This window comes from Trachinotus anak, unplaced genomic scaffold (assembly GCF_046630095.1).
Source record: "Trachinotus anak isolate AG129_WGS33_773 ecotype Australia unplaced genomic scaffold, CSIRO_AGI_Tana_v1 ptg000007l, whole genome shotgun sequence".
NCBI lineage: Eukaryota > Metazoa > Chordata > Actinopteri > Carangiformes > Carangidae > Trachinotus > Trachinotus anak.
In genome coordinates, this window is record NW_027273858.1 from 2,935,536 (window position 1) to 2,959,285 (window position 23,750).

At 42.2% G+C, this 23,750-nt stretch overlaps 1 protein-coding gene across 2 annotated transcripts in view; it reads left to right on the top strand.

Annotated features, from left to right (window-relative positions):
* arfgef3 (ARFGEF family member 3) overlaps positions 1-23,197 on the top strand; it is a 48,479-nt gene extending 25,282 nt beyond the window's left edge. Inside the window, exons 20-42 of one of the 2 annotated variants that reach the window (XM_071479940.1) lie at positions 406-516; positions 1,014-1,164; positions 1,763-2,077; positions 4,593-4,726; positions 5,353-5,498; positions 5,602-5,781; positions 5,901-6,042; positions 6,724-6,846; positions 7,242-7,345; positions 7,499-7,643; positions 7,735-7,863; positions 8,142-8,318; positions 9,000-9,114; positions 9,411-9,513; positions 13,100-13,231; positions 13,906-14,036; positions 14,811-14,819; positions 16,167-16,385; positions 16,490-16,661; positions 17,252-17,353; positions 18,264-18,652; positions 19,246-19,732; positions 20,716-23,197. In XM_071479940.1, the coding sequence (XP_071336041.1) occupies positions 406-516; positions 1,014-1,164; positions 1,763-2,077; positions 4,593-4,726; positions 5,353-5,498; positions 5,602-5,781; positions 5,901-6,042; positions 6,724-6,846; positions 7,242-7,345; positions 7,499-7,643; positions 7,735-7,863; positions 8,142-8,318; positions 9,000-9,114; positions 9,411-9,513; positions 13,100-13,231; positions 13,906-14,036; positions 14,811-14,819; positions 16,167-16,385; positions 16,490-16,661; positions 17,252-17,353; positions 18,264-18,652; positions 19,246-19,732; positions 20,716-20,907 (3,908 nt within the window). In that variant the 3' untranslated portion in view covers positions 20,908-23,197. The remainder of the gene's footprint in view (positions 1-405; positions 517-1,013; positions 1,165-1,762; positions 2,078-4,592; positions 4,727-5,352; positions 5,499-5,601; positions 5,782-5,900; positions 6,043-6,723; positions 6,847-7,241; positions 7,346-7,498; positions 7,644-7,734; positions 7,864-8,141; positions 8,319-8,999; positions 9,115-9,410; positions 9,514-13,099; positions 13,232-13,905; positions 14,037-14,810; positions 14,820-16,166; positions 16,386-16,489; positions 16,662-17,251; positions 17,354-18,263; positions 18,653-19,245; positions 19,733-20,715) is intronic. The other variant, XM_071479941.1, reaches the window with a different exon arrangement.
* The last annotated feature ends 553 nt before the right edge of the window (positions 23,198-23,750 follow it).

A 23,750-nucleotide genomic window follows, 5' to 3' on the forward strand; every position in this document is an offset into this window, starting at 1 on the left:
GCTGCATAATAACAACCTGAGCCAGCTCCACAGGAGGTTAACAAACCTTCCTACAAAGTGTCAACTGCAGACTTTAGAAAGAATATCAGGGGAAATTTAGTTTTATGATCAAACCCCTTTCAGAAGCCTGAATGTTTCAGTTACAGGCACAACGGCATGACCGACCAGGGAGGAGTTCTGATTGAAATTATCAGCACAGAAGCACTAATGAATATAAATGGGCACATACTGTACAGCCTCAACTGTGGAGAGATGCACAGAGAGATGATACAGTTTTTTTACTGCCAGTTTAAATTTAAATCCCCAGACAGTGTTTAAATGTTGTATCAGAGTCAAAGTGATGAGAGAATGAATGAAACGCAACAGCACAACCTTACACAGTGTGTATATGTGTGTGTCTGTCAGGTGTGGCTGCCAACTGTGCATCAGCTTTAGCGCAGATGGCTGCAGCCTCGTGTGTGCAGGAGGAGAAGGAGGAGAAGGAGGTGGGAGAGACGGGAGACGCCATCACACAAGGTACCAACAGCAAACAGTACAAATAAACCTTAGATAAAGATGAGGAGAAATGTCAAGTAGCTGATGAATACACACACACGCACAAAAACACACAAAGAAAGACACAGATCATTAAAAACATCATTTTGAAAGACAAAGGTTGTAATTGTACTGTCAGTGCTCACAGAGACTCTGATGTAGAATTGTTTAACGACAGGTTAAAGGTGCTTTCGGTGAGAAACAGGCCTTCACTGACATCTAGTGGCAGCTGCAGGGAAACTACAACCACATCTTCTCAATCATCTTCTTTTACAGTCCCCATGTTGAGATTAGACACAGATTTAATCAATAATAGTTGAACGTCATTTATTCTCATTACAGACTGAATCTAGATTTGTTTTATTGTAAGTTTGTGAAGTTGAATGGTTTGTTTCTTGTACTGTGTTTCCTTGTGTGTATGTCATACTTCTGGGTGTGCATTTGTGTGTGTGTGTGTGTGTGTGTGTGTGTGTGTCCAGTGAAGCAGCGGGTCGAGCAGCGTCTGGAGCAGATCGGACGTCCTCAGGGAGTTCGTCTGCACACGGCTCACGTCTTGTGCATGGACGCCATCCTCAACGTAGGACTGGAGATGGGGAGCCACAACCACGACTGCTGGCCACATGTCTTCAGGTAAACACACACACACACACAAACACACACACACACTACAATATACTGCGAGATGTACTTGTCAGTTTGTATGTTTAGGGCATTGATTACTTGAATCCACTAAGATAAATATCCCGTCCGTGTGACACAGCACTGCTCTGTTTCCCAATCTCAACTCTTTGAATAATAAAAAAAAAAATTATATTAACTGTCCAAACTGTCTCAAAACCCTAGGGAAGATTCAAAAAGTACATTTTCTTGTTCTGGTTTTTATAAAAGCTCATGTTTTTTTTCACTTGAAGAAACAGTGAAGAGACGCCGTCTCAAAGGCTTTGAATACAAAACCCTTTAAGTCAGTTCTGTTTCTGTTCACGTTCCAACGAGAACAAAAAGACATTATTACATTTTGAGTAAGTTCCAGTACCTCTAGGCTCTTTAAAAGTTTTTGAAAATTATCAAAAAAAACATGAAAACAATCTGAAAATAAAGTTGTTTTTCTTCTTCACATGATGGGATTCTTTCTTGAACTCAGCTGTTCTGTTGCACCTCCTTATTGTTTCTCCTTCTGCCTCACCTCCTTGTTCTCCGGCCCCTCTATCTCCTTCTCTCTCTCTCTCAGAGTGACCGAGTACATCAGTTCACTGGAGCACACCCACTTCAGCGACGGCTTTTCACAGCCGTCGTCTTTGACCACCATCACCCAGCACAGCCAGCAGGCGGCCGGCGTGGACCTGGGGCTGGAGCTGAGCTGCGAGCCCACCCCCGAGGCCTCGGAGCTGGCCCTGAGCCAGCCGGTCATCCAGCCGCTGTCCATCCAGGAGCTGCTGAGGGAGAGCAGCAGAGGAGGCCGAGGTCTGGAGCTGAGGAGCGGAAGCCTGATGACAGGGACCAGCGCGGCCAAGGCTGTGTGTACACTGTCAACACAGGCGGACAGGTAGGACAGAGACATAATAGGCAGTAGGCAGACACAATAATATCATACATTTAACTCTATCATCATAAGTATCATATGTATTTCTAAAATGTGTAGAAATATCTTTCTGCCTGTTTTGTTGTTTCTGCCTCCGCAACCTTAAACTCACTTTAAATGCAGATAAAACAAAGGTCCCATTCAGACCTGATACTGACATCTGTCTCAGGTGAGTTCAGGTGTGAGATCCAATCACTCAGACCTAAGAGGTGATCTGGGCTACATGTGGCCACTTTGTTTTAGCAGTGTGAACACAAATGCGCCCTGGCCACATTGAAGGACCGCCTACTCTACTGACATCATCTGCCACAGTCTGATTAGTACCAACATCTTCATAATGAACCAAAATTATTTCACTATTTCTAATGGCTAAACTCTTATTTCACTGTAGAGTCGTGCACAGCGCATTGATTCACTCAACCTTTCCGTACCACTCAGAACAGCACCACATACCTGTTTATTTGCCTGTAAAGCAGGGGAGTGGTCACTCGAGACGCATGTGGAGACGCATTTTAAAGCCAGGTGTGACCTGACGTACTCAGAGCTGACCGCTTGTGATGAGATCACTGAAGACACATGTTAATACCAGGTCTGAACAAGGCCATAGTTTCTTTTGTTTTTTTCCAAGAGTTAATGAAACTGACACAAGCTCTAAACGATACCCTGATCAAGAAAGTTCCTCATCATAAATACCTAGACACAAGGACTGACTTTTAAAACTCACAGAGAGACCTTGACTAATCATTGTCTATATAAAGACGTCCGCTTGTTTACATGAATACATATCTGAATGTATATTTAAATCACTGTAATTTTATATCTATGTCATTAATTTTTCTCTTTGTTATTTATTTTATTTTTATTTTCTGTATTCAAGTCTCACTTGTTGAGACCTTGATCTCAGTGTAACTGCCTGATTAAATATAATCAATTGTAAGTTACATGTTTTTGCTAGAAACAAGTAATTCTGCAAATGTTGCCCTGAAACAACTAGAAGATTCATCAGGAAACTGATCCATCGTTGAAGTCATTCATGAAGCAAACGTGGAAACATTTGATGGTTTCAGCTTCTCAGATATTAAATGACCACATTAAAGGACCACATTCAAAGTACCTTTGTTATATGCAAACCTTTTACAGACACCTTTGTTAACTGTCGGTGGGTTTCTCATCTTATTATTTGACTATTTTTCTTTTGGTTAGAGCATCAGGCACAAATTTAGCAAATTAAGCAACATTAACAAATCAGGTGATAGATTCAGTTCAACTGTTATTTAAAAGTCATTATTATATATTATTGTAAAGGTGAAAGTGTGAATACTGAGTAGATAGAAAATAAAAGTTCTTATTATCTAAATCACTAAATACATCTGATTTTATTTTAAACAATACAGGCTGCCTGCTCCTGGAGATACACAGTGGATTCAGTCTGTAATTCATGTGCTACAGGCCAATAAATGTCTGTTCCTCTGTTATCATCTAGTTACATGAGCAACCAGCATGGTGGTGACTGCTCCTGCACTTATCTGCCAAGACCCCCCACTTCACTGGCATTTGGTGGCTCTGCAGGATTTTAACATCATGACTTTTTATAAGAGCCACAAGATGGCAGCAGAACAGAGCCATGCTTCACAAATATATGTTTATAGTGCAGTTATTAATCTCTGTATATCAGTATATATTGTATTGCTAGAAATATCATAATACTTTATATAATGATATAGGATAGAATTTTATTTTGTAAAATTTTGTTTCGACTAATTTAGTTTTTGGACACTCAGTGTGGGGATATTTCTGAAGAAAATTTATATATATTAATGAAAGGTTTAGTGAAGGTTTGGATTACTCTAAGGGTCCTCACATGCATAGAGATACAAATATATATATATATGTGTGTGTCTTTGCGTGCCAACAGTTGTGCAATTATTAAAGATTATTCCCTAGGTCAACCAAAACACACACGCACACACACACACACAGAACTGCAGTAAATATAGAGTATGTGTGTGTTTATTCCAAGGATCATCTCTTATGTAAACAGTTATCTATGCTGCTTTTAGGAGCGAATAAAAAAACTGTTCCCTCTGATCTTTTGGAGCAGATGGACTGAACACATTTACAAGCTCAGAGAGCTGCCAAAACATAGTAAATACTCCTCTGCACTGTGCTGTCCCGACTCGACTTAGAGGATGCTGCTGCATTTCAGCCCCCTGCACTCACAGTCTTTTTTTTAACTTTATCAGGGAGAATTCTCACTTCACACAATTTCACTTTACATAAATGGGCCTTTAAGGGAAACTTGTGTTGTAGCCTTTTAAAATCTGTGATCTTTTGATGATTTCTAGTGATTTTATGTAGGTTATATATCTGTAATGAATCTCCTTCTCTGTGTCTGTGTGCGCGTGTGTGTGTGTGTGCGTGTGTGTGTGTGCGTGTGTGTGTGTGTGTGTGTGTGTGTGTGTTTGTGTGTGTGTTCCAGGTTGTTTGAAGAAGCAGCCACCAAACTGAACCTGGTGGGTCTGGTTGGTTTCCTGCAGCAGCTGAGAAAAGCTTCTCAGTCTCAGCTGTTTGACTCCGTTACTGAGACTGGAGACTATTCACTGGCAATGCCAGGTACAAGTAACCACCCACATGCACACACACACACACAGACACAAATGCCTACACTGGATACCCTCTTTTCCTGAATTATAGCCATAACTTTAATTTTTACCAATTACCTCAAGTCTCAAGAATTTTGAGATTATCTTCCTGTCGCAACTTAAAGGTCCCATATTGTGTAAAGGTAGATGCCCATGTCCTTTTTTTATCATAAAGCAGGTCTAGGTTCTATATTAATACTATGAAAGTATCAAAGCCTCAGTCCACAGAGAAATGCACACAGCCTGTATTCAGAAACTGAGCCTTAAAATGAGCCGTCAGGACTTCTGTATCTTTGTGATGTCACAACAAAGCAGTCACCGCTCTCAGCCATGCACCAAGCCCCGCCCACCTGGACCCACCATCATTGCAGGATTTGGTTTCTCTGAGTGTTTACCTGAAATCTGCATTTTTATTCAATCACTAAGAAAACAGTCATCCAATCAGAAGAGAGGCTCAGAGCCTTGTTGTTTTTCCTACATTTACAAACACAAAATCTTTCACTGTGTAAGTGATTTCAGTACAAAACATTTAAGAAATTAATATAAGATTAAACATAGACTTGATTCAGTCTGTTTGTCCCCTCTGTGTATCTGTAGGAGAGGCCAAGTCGACGCTGGAGCGGCGCAGTGCGCTCCATCTCTTCCGTCTGGGCGAGGCCATGCTGCGGATAGTAAGGAACAAGAGTCGGCCTCTGCTCCACATGATGAGGGCCTGGAGCGTGGTGGCGCCGCACTTGGTGGAGGTAAGCAACTGCAGCAAACTAAGTATGTGTGAAAACTGTTTAAACAATCCTGTGTAATGAATTTTCTCACCGCAGACACAGTCAAAGTTTCTTCTACTTCTAGGCGGCCTGTCACAAAGAGCGCCACGTATCCCAGAAGGCTGTTTCATTCATCCACGATGTTCTGACGGAGGTGCTGACAAGCTGGGCGGAGCTTCCACACTTCCACTTTAACGAGGCGCTGTTCAGGCCCTTTGAGCACATCATGCAGCTGGAGCTCTGTGACGAGGACGTACAGGACCAGGTAACGTCGGATCTCATTCTAAGTGTCACATTTTAACACACATCAGTCAGTAAATCACTGCAGCAGCTTCACTCTGCCTCACTGGTTTTGAAGATGTTTCTCTGGCTGCCTCCCTGCAGGTGATCACATCAATAGGCGAGCTGGTGGAGATGTGCTCTCCTCAGATCCTGTCAGGGTGGAGGCCTCTGTTCAGCGCTCTGAGGACTGTCCACAGCAGCAAGACCGACATTAAAGACTACCTGCTGGGAGAGTATTCCATGGGTACGTCCAACACACTGTTCCAAACAGCACACACACATTTTATTAAAGGTCCCATATTGTATAAAGTCAGATGTCCATGTTTGTGATTATAAAGCAGGTCTAGGTTCTATATTAATACTGTGAACATATCAAAGCTTCAGTCCACAGAGAAATGCACACAGCCTGTATTCAGAAACTGAGCCTTAAAATGACTTCTGTAACTTTGTGATGTCACAACAAAGCAGTCACTGCTCTCAGCCATCCCCAAGCCCCGCCCACCTGGACCCACCATTCAACCTTGCAGGATTTGGTTTCTCTGAGTGTTTATCTGAAATCTGCCATATAATTATTTGAATGCGAAGACAACAGTCAGCCAATCAGAGGTGAGACTCAGACCCTCTCTTCTGATTGGCTCACTGACCTTTTGTACTAGAGAAGCCTGAGAGAGGAGATGTAAAACTGCACTGAGATGGTTTTTGGGTCTTAAAACCACAAATCTTCTTATGGATATCAACACTTCAAATAAAACACTGGAAAAGTGTAAAATATGGGACCTTTAAAAAAATATCTGAAGTTCATGGTCTGACATATATCATATATATATCATATGTCTTTTTTCATGTATCCTTCATCTCTCTTTTATTGCTTTCTTCTTCACCTCCTCCCACCCTCCATCCCTCCATCTGTCTTTCTCTCCTCCAGGAAAGTCCCAGGCTCCAGTGTTTGATGTCTTTGAGGCTTTCATCAACACCGACAACATCCAGGTTTTTGCCAATGCGGCTACCGACTACATCATGTGCCTCATGAAGTTCGTCAAAGGCTTAGGTTTGTCTCACAAGACTTTAGGGATTTCATTTCTCCTGGAATCAGGCAGTAAACTGTGTGTTTGATGTAAGACACTCATGATGTGCTTGTACAGTTTGTATTTACGTCACTTCTTTAATACATGACAAGGGGATTTATGTGTAAATGTGTAAAATCATTTTCTTCTTGCAAGCTTAAGGTTTCAGCAAAAAAATCAGTTTAAAGATTTGATAAACATGTGGTAAAATATTGAAAACAAATTAGTCAGTATTAAAATGTTTGAACCTTTATTATTCCCAACAGTCTTCTTCAGATTTATGTATGTACGTATTTAACTTGGGTTGAGAGAAAAATATTTTTTGACATGTTTTTGGACCTAAATATTAATCTCTGTGTGACTGTCTGTCTGTGTGTAGGAGAGGTGGACTATAAGGAGATCGGAGACTGTGTCCATGTGTCGGGTTACAGCTCCACCGACCTCTGCCTGCCTGCTCTCGACTACCTCCGCAAGTGTTCACAGGTGGGGAACCGCCCCACCCCCACGGTTCATAAATACTGTTTCAGATTGTTTGAATTTTTTTTTTAAGTAGACACAGATGGCAGAAACACATTTGCAGGTATTTGTTCCTCTTCTTCCTGTGAATCAATGAAGCATGGTGTCTTTGATTGACAGCTGCTGGCTAAGATCTACAAGATGCCGTCCAAGCCCGTGTTCTTGGGGGCGCGGCTCGCCAGCCTGCCAATGAGATCGCAGGAACGCTCCATCAGCAGCGAGGACGGGATGGACTGTGTCCTCCAGGAGTTTGACGATGACACAGGTAAGGACAAGCTACTGTCCCTCTGCTTGTCTCTGTCTCATCCTCCCTCCACTCTCTCTTTAACCCAGCTGTGGTGGATTCGGTCCTGCAGGTCTGATCCAGGTCTGGATTTTGTTACTGGAGCAGCTCACAGCTGCAGTGTCAAACTGTCCTCGACAACACCAACCTCCAACCCTGGACCTGCTCTTCACTCTGCTCAGAGAGGTCACCACTGTACCAGGTAACACACGCCTCCCCTGCTGAAGACCAGACTGAAGGGAGAAAGCCCCTGAAACAAGCTGGGACTCAAGCTGGCTTTGTTTTCTTACTGTGCTGATCCTCTGTCGCTGCCAGAAGCTTTGTCCAAACAAGCAAATATAGTCTAACGCTGCAGTCACAGTAAAATCCACCCAGCTAAATTTAGCTGAGTGGTGTTGCCAAAAGCAAGGGGTGCAGCAAAAGAGGTGGGTGGAGGTCGCTCAGTTTCTGAATACAGGCTGTGTCCTCTCCTCCCTCCAGGTCCGGGGTTTGCCATCTTCTCTGTCATCCAGCTGTTGCTTCCTGTGATGTCACTGTGGCTGCAGCGTAGCCACGGCGACCACTCCTACTGGGACGTGGCGGCAGCAAACTTCAAACATGCAATTGGCCTGTCATGTGAGCTGGTGGTGGAGCATGTGAACAGTTTCATACACTCAGGTGAGACACAGCTGTGTGTGTGTGTGTGTGTGTGTGTGTGTGTGTGTGTGTGGGTGGAGTTATAAACAGAGAAAGTTTAAGCTCCTCCCTCACCCTCACCACTTCCTGAAGTTTCCCTTTGTGATTTGAAGATTCACTTCCTGTAGTTTCTTCGTCTTTGATCGCAGGATCGAGTAACAGCGTGCCCTGACTGATGGCCGAGCCTGTTGGAAAGGACATTACTTTGATCAGTGATAAACACTGAGCTAACTGCTGCTGTTTGGCTCCTTGAGACAAGCACTGAACGTAGAAGAAGCCATGTTTGCAGAACTAAGCCTTACCTAGCCCTAATACATCAGAATGTTCAAATATTTTCCTGCAAACAGTGCCGAGTTTGATTTCTGATTCTCCACTGTGCAGTAGTCTGTGCTCATTTCAGTCCTCATAGTAAACAGTGAAAGGAAAGGGAGAAAATATGAAGAGAGGTCAGGTAAATCTGTGATAAAACATCCTGAGCTCACGGTGCAGCGACACATATGTGATGACTTGTTGTTTTTCTCGTGTGAAGTGGAGCGTGACTGATGCCTCGTTGTGGAACAGTCAAATTAAACTGTGGCCACTGCACCTCTAGCCCATGTGCTCACGGGATGTGTCCTGTTGTTGTGGTGTGTGTGTGTGTGTTTCTGCCCTTTCTCCCTGCAGATATTGGTTACGAGTGTCTGATAAACCTGATGCTGAAGGACCTGTTCAAGCTGCTGGTGGCCTGTGTGTCCGAACCTGCAGAGACCATCTCCAGAGTGGGCTGCTCCTGCATCAGGTGACCACACACAACTCCTCAGTTACCGGTTACACATGTGTCACCACAATGAAGACAACAGTGTAGCGTCCCTCTTTGTGTGTGTTTGTGGGTTGAGTTTAAGAAACAGTCTAACACATTGTTGGATTTAGTGATCTCATGGGATTTGTTGATCCTAATAAAATCTAGAGCAGTGTCAAACATAGCCTTTTATGATATTGTGTTTATAATTGTAGAGAGTAGATTTTTGTGTGATTCATTTTTTTCTGGCTCATCCATCCATCATTTCCTGTCTCTCTGATGTTCCCTCCCTCCAGATATGTGTTGGTGACAGTTGGTCCAGTGTTCACAGAGGAGATGTGGAGGTTGGCCTGCTGTGCTCTGCAGGATGCTTTCTCTGCTACGTTAGAGCCTGTCAAGGTAGACACACACACATACACAACTGCATGCAGATACCAAGTTTTGTGTAGAGATGTAATGGCAAACATGAGCTCATGTCTAATGTTTACACACAAATGTAAGCAGGCAGGAAGAATGAGAGAGATGAGTGAATGAACAAATACACACATATAGAAACCTTCTGTCACACACACTCTCACACACTTTCACAGTCAACAGGCCAGTCCACTGTGGTGACCACATAATCCATCCCCAATCTGAAGCGGCTGGTTGGAACAGAAGTAATCTAAAAGCCTTCGCAGTTAATACTGTCAACATGCTGACACTCCATGTTAAGCTTGATAACCCCAGTTAACCTCTCACACACACACACACACACACACCAGCAGAGGCCTGCAGCTGTGAGCAACAACTGTTTGTCTCCTCATTGTGTCAGGGTTTTATTGTCTCACCTCTCCTCTCTCCATTAAACTGATTGAACTGGGAGGAGAAGGGAAAAACGGTGCTTTAAAGCTTCCACAGCTGCTGGAGTTCACTCAACCCTGCAGCTGGACATCTTCTGAAAATGTCCAGCTGTTGCCATGATGTCTTGAGTTTTGTTAACAAAACCAAAACAAAGTAGTTTTTTTTTCAGTGCATGACTTAGATAGAAGGTGTGTAGGTAAAAGTCAAAACTCATTAACACACAGTCTAAATAAAACTGGCAGAATTTATCTGTCTGAACGAATAATAAGTCAACAGCAAACAAATCTGTTTGTAAACAATAACTGTTTAAGTATGGCTGTTTATCCATGATGACACTGTAGCTGCGTGTGAGCACTGAGGCACTTGTCAAGTGTAACTGTTCTTTTTGTTTTCTTCTGTACAGTTACACTCGTGTTTAAGTCTAATTCATTTGCCAAAAAAGAGACAAAACAGACTTTTTAAAAAGCTGAATTTGACTGACAGCACTTCTTTAAAAAATATGATAAAAATATGTTCTGTAAATATTGTTATAATAATGTATAACTGATTCTTTGGCCACAATAATTAATATAACAGCCCTAATACGCAAATTGCCAGAAGGGAGAGTAAATGCAGAAATCTGATTGGCTCTTGATGGAGGATGCTCTTCAGAAGTTGAGCTGTGGTTTAAAAAAAAAAATTGCAGATTGTTTGACACCGTTTCCCAGCATGCTGAGCTTCACGAGGAATGAAGAGGCTTGTGTTAATTTGTTGATGGCGGTACCTGCTGCGTGGATGTAGTGTTTAAAGACCGTGGGAGATCACAGATTTAGAGCGGGAATCCAACCCCTGCTGTTCCATTTCAGCTACAACTCCTACCCTTTGCTGTGTGTGTGTGTGTGTGTGTGTGTGTGTGTGTGTGTGTGTGTGTGTGTGTGTGTGTGTGTGTGTGTGTGTGTGTGTGCGCGCGTTCAGTCAGTAGAGGTGACATCGCCGGCATTTTATTAGTGGATGTTGTGCGTTCCTGCAGTTCTGTGGCAGTTGCCTGACAGACTGTAGCTAAGCAGCTTTGCAGCTTAGAGCCACGAGTGTGTGTGTGTGTGTGTGTGTCAGAGTTAGAGATGATGATGATGATGATGATGATGATGATGATGATGATGATGATGATGATGAAGACCTTATCACTATTGATAGATTTTCTTAGCTTGTTTCCAGAAAATCTGACTTTATAGCTTGTTACACACCATATGAGTTGTGGTTATTGGCTGCCGTTAGCAAAGTGTTAAAATTAAAACATTGTAGTAAATTGTGTAGTATTTGTTGTAGTTTTTGTTTCATGTGAAGTTTGTAGTTGTATTGATCTCACAGAGGAACAACAGAGTCAGAGATGATTAAAAAAAAAAACCCTTATGTCACAGACTTGTGTTTATCTCTACGATGTATCAGGAGTTTTTAGGGCTTAAAACCTGCATCTCAGTTTAATGTGTAAAATCTCAACATATAGCTTAACATGCTCTCAGCCTCAATGACAGACATGCTGTGATTATATAAGAGCTTTTGTGACTGTGCTGTGTATTGGGGCTAACAGCATTGTTACATGTGGCACATCACATTTATTTAGGTCTTATGATCATTTATATAAGAGTTCCCGTTAGCCAGTGGTAAGTTACATACAGAGCAGTGACCTTTAGAAATATGTCGGTCAGTTTTTCATGCTTTACCTACGACACCTACGACATTTACGGTACCTTTGGTACCTTTGGTACTGTAGAAAAACAAGTACCGTCACATTTTCAGAATTTTGGCATCAACCTGGTACTGAATTATGGCTCTCGTGACATCCCTACGTGTGTAGACATATTACATGTCTCATAGTCAAATGGGGCCGACAGTCACAGTTTTGTTTCCTTTCTTGCTGTTGTTGGATTATGTTCTCTGTGAGTTTCTGAATTGGGTTTCTTAGAGTCATTATTTAAATGAATGTATGATATATTATAAGTAAAATAATCTCTTTTTATCCCTTGGAGGTCCCTGAATTAAACACTAGAATGTAAACAAATATTAAATTCATGTGTCAGCGTGACTCATTTCTTATTGAGTTGTTTTTAGAATTTTTGTGCCTAAAAACTGGAGTCCTGGTCCAGATTGATACAGCTGAACACATCCACATCAACAAACAAAACCACATTCCTGGTTTATGTGAAATGTGTATTTTGCTCCATGCTATATTTTGAGATTTTTTAAAAATGTTTTTATTTTGATTCATGGAGGAACCATGCTGCTTTAAATGCCAGTTTCTTAAACTTCCTGCTTTGCCCTTTACATCCATCCTTTTTTAAAGTGAGGGAAAAACTAAGATTTATTGTATCTGTAAAATTTCTCTGTATCCGGTCACCAACAGTTATTCTTTAGAGAAAATGTAGAATTGTCAGAGCTGCATGAATAAAAATGTGTACATATAATGTAAGTTTCTTTAAATTAGCTTGAAATGAAAAACAAACCTCATCCAGGAGAGCGTATAGTGTTTGTAGGACTCTGACGTCCTCGACATAAAGCTGACAGTATGTAGGCATCAGTCCTTAACATGAAGCTTATGCTTTCAGACACATTAGCACATGACATTTGACTGGGTTTATAGAAAAGCTGATTTTATTTATAAGCAATGCATTTAATGTATAGGCTGTATTCAAATATAATACTATAATACAGGAGGGAAACCTACTTTTTCTTCATCTGCTGGCCATAGTGTGGAGGTGGATTCAAACATGAGTTCAGCATCAAACTTCAATGTCTTACTCACAATGGAGAGCAACACCAATGTTAACTCTCATTTTGCTTCTAGTTCAATCTTCTTTTCTTCTGCTGAAATGGGAGAGTGACAGTGAGCCACCTTTTGTCTGGTAAATGCAGTGATGGCTGAAGTAGTCAGCTGGTAATGCTAATGCTGGCTATGTAGCAATAGCAAAAACTTACATATAGCACCTTTAAAAATTAGAATAAATTAGTTCACGGTTGCTGGAAAGGCAAAACTTAAATATATGAATAAAAATAACAGTTTTTTTATTTGAAGCAAGTCAGTCTCAACATCTCTCTCCCTGTGCATGTGTGTGTGTGTGTGTGTGTGTGTGTGTGTGTGTGTGTGTGTGTGTGTGTGTGTGTGTAGAACCTGCTGGCCTGTTTTCATAGTGGTTCAGACAGTTTTTCCGGAGACGCCTGTGAGGTGAAGGTGGCGGCTCCGTCTCATTCGCCCTCAGCTGAGGCGGAGTACTGGAGGATCAAAGCCATGGCTCAGCAGGTCAGTATGACTTAAATACTGTATGAGACTAATCACCATGACACTTGGTGTGATACAGAGTAGGCTCGGGAGATAACCAAAATTTAATATCTCGAGTCCAGCCCAAATATCATAATATATGATATCGTGATATATGATAATATAATATAATGTCATATATGATCATGGTATTTAAAATATGTATTATATTACAGTGGGACAGACTGTGCAAAGCCAAATACCAATAATGTTTGAGTTCAGATTTGTTGCACTGATTTACCCCAAAATCTAAATCTGTGTTTAATGTGAAGCTAGAGAATAATCTTACTTTTCTCTAATAAAAAACAATGTCACTGGGTGAGAAATAAGGGACTCACTGGTTTCCAGTGTGAATGCTTGTTTCACTTTTCAACTTGGTCATATGTGCATATATGTGTATTTTTTAATATTTGTTTACTGACGTATTTCAAATAATTTGAAACAGGTGCTGGTTGAGTCAACATCATTATTTTGCAGTTCTGGGCGGGGATGTGTCAAAAAATAGGATTTTAAACTCAACTTAAACTATGGTCAAAACAAAAATGACATAGACTATAATAAGAAAAACTGACCTGTGCATTGTTGCTGCTGGCTGTGGTGATGCTGAGGTACAGCTCTAATGCTGTTAGTGCTTTAATTTGTTCTCTGTGTTGCAGGTCTTTATGTTGGACACCCAATGCTCTCCAAAGACGCCCAACAACAAGGACGGCTTTGAGCACGCTCAGTCCTGCGTTCTCATCATTGAGCTGCCGTCTGACCAGCAGTCCAACGGACACACACAAAAGAGGTGGACAACACACACGAACACACACAGAAGCATGGGTTGCTCTATGTGTGATGACAATTTACTGACATGCTTTCATTTTCTAACCTCAAACCCAAACTAAAGCTGCGTCCCAATCCAGGGGCCACTTCCTTCAGAGGACACGGTCCACAAAGGTCTGTCCCTACGTAGACCGTGAAAGATGAACAAAAATGAGACGGGCTGGTCTATGGAACAGTTTTGCTTTGCGTCACCGTCCCAAAGTACAGGTCACGTCGCCTAGCCACCTCGGCATCACAAAAGCTTGAGGTTTTGACAGTTGTACCGCCAGCTGTTGAACTGAGCTGAAACTCAATACTTATATTTAAAAGTGTTCCTGTGCCATATTATTTTCATGACTGGGTCTTGGGATAGGTTGGGCCTTGAAGGATCCACCTGTTGGATCCTTCATTGACAGGAAAAGGAGGAGGCATTTCTCGGCCACATTTGAAGGAGCCTTGGGACAGCCCAGACGCACCACTGTAACACACTCGCTCTTCAAATGCAGCTTCTGAAGGATGCGGCCCCTGAATTGAGACACAGCTGAAGACTAGAATGTAGAGCGCAGACCATCGTACATGTCAAATCTAGATTATGATCTGGATCTGCACCAAACTAGATCTCAACACCATAAATATGTCTGATTTTTTTTTTTAACATCAAGATCCAAAGTTCATTGCAGTTTTATTTAAAAAAAACATGATTGGGTGAAGTTAACTCTCACTGTTTTTGCTTGTCTTTCTGCTGCTGTGGTTACAGGAAAATAGGGTAAGGCCGTTTCCTCTGACATCGGTCACACTCTTTATTTACAGTGTTTAACATACAGCACGGCTCTGTGGCTCTGTGGGTCTGTGGCTCTGTGGGTCTGTGGGTCTGTGGCTCTGTGGGTCTGTGGGTCTGTGGGTCTGCACGATCAAACGTCCACCGACAGAACTGCACGATGTGGAGGAAATACATGACGTCCATTAGTTATTACTCTGTACATGTTCATTACACCTTTAATAATATACTGTAATAGCACAACACAATCAGAATCAGAATCAGAATCAGGTTTATTGCCAAGTATGTTTTCACGTACAAGGAATTTTTTCTGGTGATTGATGCAATGAGCACACCAAAACACCGAGGCAGCCATCCACGGCGCCATTAAAAAAGGGGGGGGGGGAGAAACAAGTGGAGAGGAGAGGAGAAAAAAGAGGAGGGGGGGGGGGGGGGGGGGGGGGGGGTACAGTGTGGGATTAGGGAAAAAAAACCTCGGCAACATAAGCATATACAAACACATTTTACAACACAATGACTCAAGACAATTTTTGTGATGTGTCCACTGTGCCAAATCATATTACTGTAACTGTACAAATGATTCATCGTGCAGCTCTGTCCACATAATGCAGTTTAACACATTGTGTTGTTTTTGCAGCGTTGTGTGTGTGTGTGCGTCACATGTAGCATGTTCACCATAGCATGACATTAAGTATGAGTCCTGTTAAAATGTGTGTGAGCCCCTGTTGTTCGTTACTTGTGTAATGTTAAACATGCAGGTCTGACTGTAACAGATATGGCTACAAACTCTTGAGATGTTAAAACTGACTTCCTCTTAAATACAGTCAAAGAACTAGAGTTAGCACCTTGTGGTTGTTTGCCTCTGCTAAACTGTAAAGTTGCAGGAAACATGGTCACATTCTCCCCCTCCTGTGTTGCAGCATTGAATAATGGCCAGAGGTATTTTTGCAGAACATTATGATGTCACAGTGAAATTGACCTTTGACCATTTGGATATAAAATTCCATCACTTAATTTTATCCTTATAGACATAACAGTTAAATTGTGTCATAATAGTGTATGAATTCATGAGTTATGGCCAAGTTATGGATCATCAAATATGCATCAGTCTGTTCTCATCAGTCCCACAGCAAATAATTAATAATAACCTTTATAATGTTAGATAAAGCTAAATTATTTTATTCTTAAGCCACAATACAGTAGCAATGAAACTGATCGATCAGAGAGTAATTACAGAAAATAATTGGTTATTTTGTACTTCAGAAAAGAGATTGTCCTTATTAATTTAAAACTGGATGCATGTGATTTGACCGTCCTGATCCTGGAATTCTGCAGGATCCCATTCCGGACCATCGTGGTGAGCCTGCTGTCCCACCAGGTCCTGCTCCAAAACCTCTACGACATCCTACTGGAGGAGTTCGTCAAACAGCCGGAAGGTCACGAGAGGGTCACGCCTGTGACCTCTGACCCCAGCAGACCCACAGCAGGGTTCCTGCGCTACATCTCCATGACTAATTTAGCCATAATCCTGGACCTGCTGCTGGACTCCTACAGGTGACTGCAACAAGAAATTTGTGATGCAAAGAAGAGTAACTGATAGTAAATGATAATATTGATCAGTTTTACAAACAAGAACCTGTTGGTCTGTGCCTCTGCAGGACAGCGCGTGACTTCGACACCCGGCCGGGTCTGAAGTACCTGCTGATGAAGGTGTCGGGTGTTTGTGGAGCAGCTAATCTTTACCGTCAGTCTGCCATGAGCTTCAACCTGTACTTCCAGGCCCTGCTGTGTGCCACGCTCAGCCAGGCTGACAGCATGACTGCACAGCAGGTAGAAACCAGTCATCAAAACTTTTCAGCACTTTTTAATTCAGTTTAATTGTCATTTAGTTTTATCTTGGATTCTTAAAAAATTCTGCTTTTAGATTAAAGCTGCACTAATACATTTTTATTAAATTAAAGGGTGGGGGGGTCACTTTTATTGACAAATCTACAGAGAGTCTTTTATAAATTAACTTTATAAGGCAACAATATGTCAAACATGTTCATGATCTTCAACTTAAAAATGATAAGTGCAGCTTTAAGGTAGTTTTCATTTTGTTTTAATTTCAGTTTTATAACTGTACCTTTTGTGTTTTTGGTAGGTGTAATGAAAGAAGTTCAGAGCAGGTATTAATGTTTGGAACAAATGAAAAAAAACACAAACAAACATAAAAAAAATCCATTAAAATTAGCCAGTTAATTTTTTTATCTAATAACCTGCAGACCATAGCACTTCAGGCATCCACCTACTAAATACAAGATGATCACATATTAACATAGAAACGCCATGACAACCATGTAGCAACACAATAGCGACAACTAACAAGTCATTACCAATCAAAATTCAGTTTTCACATTTGACCCTTTCACTGTATCCAGGTGAAGAGGATCCTGTATGAGGAAGAAGAGGGGAGCTCGGACTCCTCTCACCCCGGGTCTGCTTCCTCAGAGGATGAAGACATCTTTGAAGAAACAGCACAGGTGAGGCACCAACACAACAGCTTCTGTTTTGATAATGATAATGATTCAATTTACACTAAATTAAAAATCCCATGTTGTAAAAAACGGAGATGTCCATGTCTTTTTTGATTATAAAGCAGGTCTAGGTTCTATAGTAATACTGTGCAAGTATCAAAGCCTCAGTCCGCAGAGAAATACACACGGTCTGTATTCAGAAACTGAGCCTTAAAACATGCCGTCAGGACTTCCTTAACTTTGTGATGTCACAACAAAGCAATCACCACCCTCAGCCACATCCCAAGCCCCCAAACCTGGACCCACTATCCAACCTTACAGGATTTGGTTACTCTGAGTGTTTACATGAAAGCTGCTATATTTTTATGTATTTTATTTAATTATTTATATTATTTATCACTCAGAAAACAGTCAGCCAATCAGTTTGCCAATCAACTAAATCTGACTGGCTCAATGACCTGTTGTTACTAGAGCTCCAGAGAGAAGCCTGAGAGAGGAGATGTAAAACAACACTGAGATGATTTTAAAACTACAAATATATCTTCTTATGGACTTCAAAAAAAAGTGTAAAAAGTGTAAAATATGGACCTTTAAAGAAAAAAAATCATCAGCTGCTCAGAAAGTGATGTTTCTTCTTCTCCTTTTTATTTAAAATGAAAACCACTGTACCACAAAAGCTGGATAGAAAAAGAAAACAGCGCAGATCGACTTCTAAGTGCACCACAGACATAAAACAACAACAAAAATAAAAGATTTCCCTGATTATTCCTCTTGCCGCTTTCTTCTTCTATTGGTCAGTCCTCAGAGGTCTGTACTGAACTTTTCACCCTCCTAATTTAACAGCAAGGATGAATTATTCATGTTTCTTAATATCAAAAGATCAGATCATCCACGCTACTTTCTGTCTGTTCGGCAGGTCAGCCCCCCTCGCGGCCGGGACAAACGTCACCAGTGGCGAGCCCCCATCCCGTCGCTGAGCGTGCAGCCGCTGGGCAGTGCCGACTGGGCCTGGCTGGTTAAACGCCTCTACAAGCTGTGCATGGATCTGTGCAACAGCTACATCCAGATGCACCGTGACCTGGAGAGCACGCTGGAGGAGACGGCACTGCTGAGAGGAGCAGCTGCAGGAGGAGGAGACCACGTCTTCTTCCTGCCTCTCTTCCAGTCTGAGACTTCCACTCCATCGTCAGCGGGTGGGCTTTCGGCGAGGGGCACGCCCTCTGAGGAAAGCGGGTACAGATGTCAGGCGGCGGACCTGAGTGCAGCATCACCGGGAGACACGCCCACACCCAGTCCTGGATTCAGGTCTGACTGTAGTCACTTTACACTTCAGATGAGGCAAATTTATTGCGTTGCTCTGGTATAACTGTGACTTATCTGACAAACACAAGACGAGATTTTCTTTTTCATGTGCATAATATTCGCCACCAACACCAGTTACAGAGCAAAACCTTCAAAAGCCACTAGTTTGTACAAGGTAGTGTGGAGGATGAAGAACAGCAAACAATCCTGGATCATCAACAGGAGCAGAAAGTAGCGTGAACCTGTCGCTGCCTTGATCTCTGCCTCCCTTCGTTTTCAGTTTATTTGGCTGCAAACTCGTGGAAAAAACTAGTGAGCAAAACCATCTTGGAGTCTAGTTTGATTTTCACAGACAACGTGATCATGATTTTATTGATCCTCTCCCTGAAGAATCTCTTAATTTTGTCACACTACCAATACAATGTAGGAATGTTCTTAGAACCTCATTACATTTAAAGCATATGTCAGATATATTTCTGTTATGTTTGCAACTCTTTGTTTGATTGAAAAAAACAACAGCAGAACTACAGAAGTAAGTTCATCTGCTGCCTCTCGCTCAGTGTGAGGTAACACTGCTGTTTCCCCTCTCTCCACAGCTGCACAGGCAGTCTGCCCCACCACTTCCGCACCGGAGGAGAGCGGAGGGACTCCAACATCACAGCAAGCTCATTAGGAGCAGGTCCCGGCAGCATCGGACCAGGGAAGAGAAAGGAATGGTGGGAAAGCGCCGGGAACAAACTGTACACCATCGCCACGGACAAAACCATCAGCAAGCTGATGATGGAGTACAAACGCAGGAAACAGCAGCAGCAGCAACCTCAGCAGAGCCACGTCAACCTGTTCATGAAGGAGCAGGGCCGGGCGGCCACAGCAGGAGGTGGGGGTGTCGGGGAGAGGAGGGGTCCGGTGGAGCCAGGAAGAGCCCCACAGAGACCGCAGCAGCTAGTGGACCAGCAGGGGCCCCCTCTGAGGCACTCAGTCAGCGCAGGACCTGAGGTCCTGAGGCAGGAGAAGAGGCCACGGTCTGGATCCACCATCAGCTCCCACAGCATCTCACTGAGGGACTCTGAGGCTCAGATACAGGTACTGTGTGTGCAGGTGACTAGAACAGAGAAGACACATTTTCTTCATCTCAGCTCATAAACACTTCATAAACACAAAAAACTGATATGTTTTGTGCAACAACAACAACATAATACACTTGAGACAAATAAATCATGTAGAACGGGAATCAATTAACTGCAGCTTTTGTCAGCTAATTTCAAAAGATGAGCTGAGATTAACATTTATTATTAAGATTTTACAGGTTTGAAAATGTTTAAGTAAAGATTTTTGAGTTTTTGGTTAAAGTAACATTTAAGATAAGGAAAAGAATTTTTTCGCGCTACCATTTACCTCGTCCTGACGTCTGTGGGTTTTTTGAGTGGGTTTTTGGTTAGATGACTGAAATAAGGTCTGTTTTACTCTGTGACATAAAATACATCAGTAAATACCCCAGTAGTGATTTGTTAAGCTTTTACGTCTGTTGCTAACAAGTAGCTGAATGAAACACAGAGGTTGTCGTCCGCTTTTACAGCCTCATTGTGTTTCTACTCGTGCTCTTACAAACTGTTACTTGTTGAAGTTGAAGTTTAGTGGTGGTGACATTGAAGTCATGTGACTGTGGTGTAGTTGGTTTAGAGCCTAACATGGTGACTGTATTCAGGCTTCAGACATCATCTGTCCTCTGTAGTGAAAATTACCCTGCTGAACAAAATGTGTCAGGATCATAAATTTTGTTTGTCAAAGAGTTTATTTTCCAAAAGCCGATATAAAGATCCTACTGGCTTCTTGTGAGCGGACCAGGGTGACGCTAACGTCTGGGTCGGTCTACAAAAATACGTCATCCCTGCAGCGCCGTATTATGGGCCAGCGAACATGTGAATTCAGACTGTGTTTGTTTTAAGGCAGATTTTATTAATAACAGACGTTTTCTTTAAGTTTAGAGAAAACGTCTGTTATTAATGAGGGACCTTATATATGTGTGTGAGACAAGCCTCTGGTTCTTTTTCTCTCCCTCCCTGCAGGCGTGGACCAACATGGTCTTGACTCTCCTCAATCAGGTCCTCCTCCTGTCAGACTCCTCCTTCCTGGCGCTCCAGCCGGCGCTCTACCCCTGCCTCAGCCAGCTCTCCTGCCACGTCACCGACGCCCGAGTCCGCCAGGCGCTGCGTGAATGGCTGGGCCGCGTCGGCAGACTCTATGACATCATCGTGTGACACTGCAGCGAAGAAAGCGCCTGATGACGGTCGGTTAGTGAAGGACGTAAACACACAGAGCGTAAATTAGATTGTTGCAGTAGACTTGTCTGACGCCATCTTGTGTTGGTATCACTATGTGGTAGATTGTTCAAAGGAAGAGAAAGAGTAGACATGGTGACATCATCATGTCACAATGCAGCTGATTGGTGGAATGATGATGGGTTTGATTGGCAGCCTCTGATGGCACCGTTTGAAGAACAGGAGGACACTGGCAGACGTCATGTGACGTAGCGCAGACGATTTGATTGGCCAATGAAGGCTGTGAAGAATGAAGGGTGTTGTTGGTTTGTGAAGGATTTGATTGTGAACTCATCATTTCTATACACACACACACACACACACACACACACACACACACACACACACACACTGTGTCAAAGCTTTTAAATGTGATTTGCTTGTTTGCAGAATTTACCATAATTTTGACATAATATTGTCACAATATAAATTATTATTGTTTAACCCTAATATGGATGCAGACATAAACGCAATGAATTATGGGTACTGTAGTTCAATTGCATATCTTTTCCCTTACAGTATCAACATTGGTGCCTGTGGAGTTTCCTTGTAAAGAAACAGTTATATTTGCATTCACTGCACTGCTACAGTTCTCGGTCTACGTTCAACAGGTTTCACATCGACATCTTCTCCTCCCTGTTTTATGGTTTTCACATGTGCATACTGCGTTCTGCAGTCAGCAGGTCTGTATCACATCACTCTTGTGTGCTAGAAGAGCATGAGATACAAACAAAGCAGAGTCTAGTCCATAGCTCCACAGGTGGTCAAAAACGCCACAGTGTACCTTCAGGATTTTTTTGTCGTACAACCTGAGCCACTTGTTGTGGCCACTTCTGGTTGTGATTATGATGTAGAACAACAGTAACACCTGGGGGTGAGCTACCAGTTCACATTCTCCAATGAAAGTCCAGGGAGGAAGACTAGACTTTAGCTGTGTCCCAATTCAGGGGCCGCAGCCTTTGGAGACCAGTTTCGTCACAGCAGTGCACAAGGCTGTCCCATTTCCAAGGTTCCTTTAAATGCGGCTGAGAAACGTGTCCATCTTTTCCTGGGCAACAAAGGACCCAACGGGTGGATCCTTCATTGCCCAACCTATCCCAAGATTCATTGCGCAGTGGTGATAAAAGCAGACAACAACAACAGAGAGCTGAAGGATTACACTTTTAGATGTAAGTTCAACAGCTAAAGGTACAACTATTAAAACCAAGGGCCGTAAAACGTGTTGTCAAGGTTGCTAGGCAACAGGACTCGTGCTTTGCAACACAACGGAAAGGGCTGGTACAGCTGGTGACGACAAGCGAAAATCCTCTATTGGCCATCATCTCATTACGGTTCGGCCACATCTTCGTCGACCGCGTCCTCCAAAGGTTGCAGCCCCTAAATTGTGAGTCCTGCCTCACAACACCACAACTACAAGCTACAGCTACAATCCTGGAAATCACTAGCATCAGAAATCCACACTAAAATTAACACTGTGGTTAAAGTTGAAAATGCAAACTTAAAATACAATATTTATTTCTTCCGAATCAGAGAATGAGGCCACTTTACAGCCGATGGAGACATGGGGCCATTGAGAATCTGTGTGTTGTGTCTAATCAGACTGTATATGAATGTTCTTTTTGTATTTTCTATATCCAGCTTTAAATGCTGTTGCAGTGTCTTTTCGATCAAATACCTACAACTGAATGTCTTTGTCATTGATTCACTCCTAAACCTTCTGGAAAGAGTGCTTTTACCAAAACGGGGCAATCCAGTATTTATTTTGACCAAATACCATATACAGTATGCATATGTTGATGTCGCCCCACTGTATAAGCTCTACTTGTTATTCTTTGCTGTTTATGTGTGTACATGTATTTATGTAAATGGTTTCTTATTTTAAATATTTCAGGTGTCAGATTTGAGCATATTCTATTTTTTGTGAGAGCTGTTTTTCATATTTTGTGTTTATGTGTTTATGCGGTCTGATACTGTGCTGGTGTGTACTACTGACACTGTCGGTGTTTGGGGTTTGATTTCTGCTGATGCTAAAAATGCAACTACTCTAACAATGGCGATGTTCCCGACAGAGACCAGTGTGTTGGTGTCAAAGCTGCTGGTTAAACGTCAAGAAATGCTTCATGTGTTCACAGCATCATCAGTTTTACCCACTCATTATTGTCATTCACTTAATATATATTTGTCTTATTCTGTAATCCATTTACCAAATACAACATTAGGTTTATTATTATCCATTTCTCTTTTTTTGATCAATTGAATCATCTTTCAGTCTATTGAATATCAGAAAATAGTGAAAATGCCAACCGTGGTTTCCCCAAAGATATTCAGTTTACATGTTATAAGCAGAGGTGCAGTGCTGCCAGAGCACACCGAAATGACGCTCCGCCCCTTTTTTTCCTCCCAGTGATGAAATAAAATATCCGCAGTTCGCATCATCGGGTTTAAATTTATATATATATTTTTTTTTCAATCATGCACTGAGTAACACACAAGAAACTGTTTAAAAGTAGCCGGGAGCTGCCGGTTGCCTTGGTGAATTAACTCACAGTGAATTAAATCCTTAACTAGATGAGAAAGCAGAAAATATCCTTTCATTCGTCATTTACTCTTCTGACGTTTCTTTATTTGTGATGCATTTACACAGAAACACGACAAGGTCAGCCTGTTACACTTGCATGGCTTGTGCTGCTTCCACAGAGCTGCTGGAGATGAAAGCTAGCTTTGCTACGTTTCCATAGCCTAGCCTGTTAGCTTAGCTTGATCTCTGCCTACATTACAGCTTC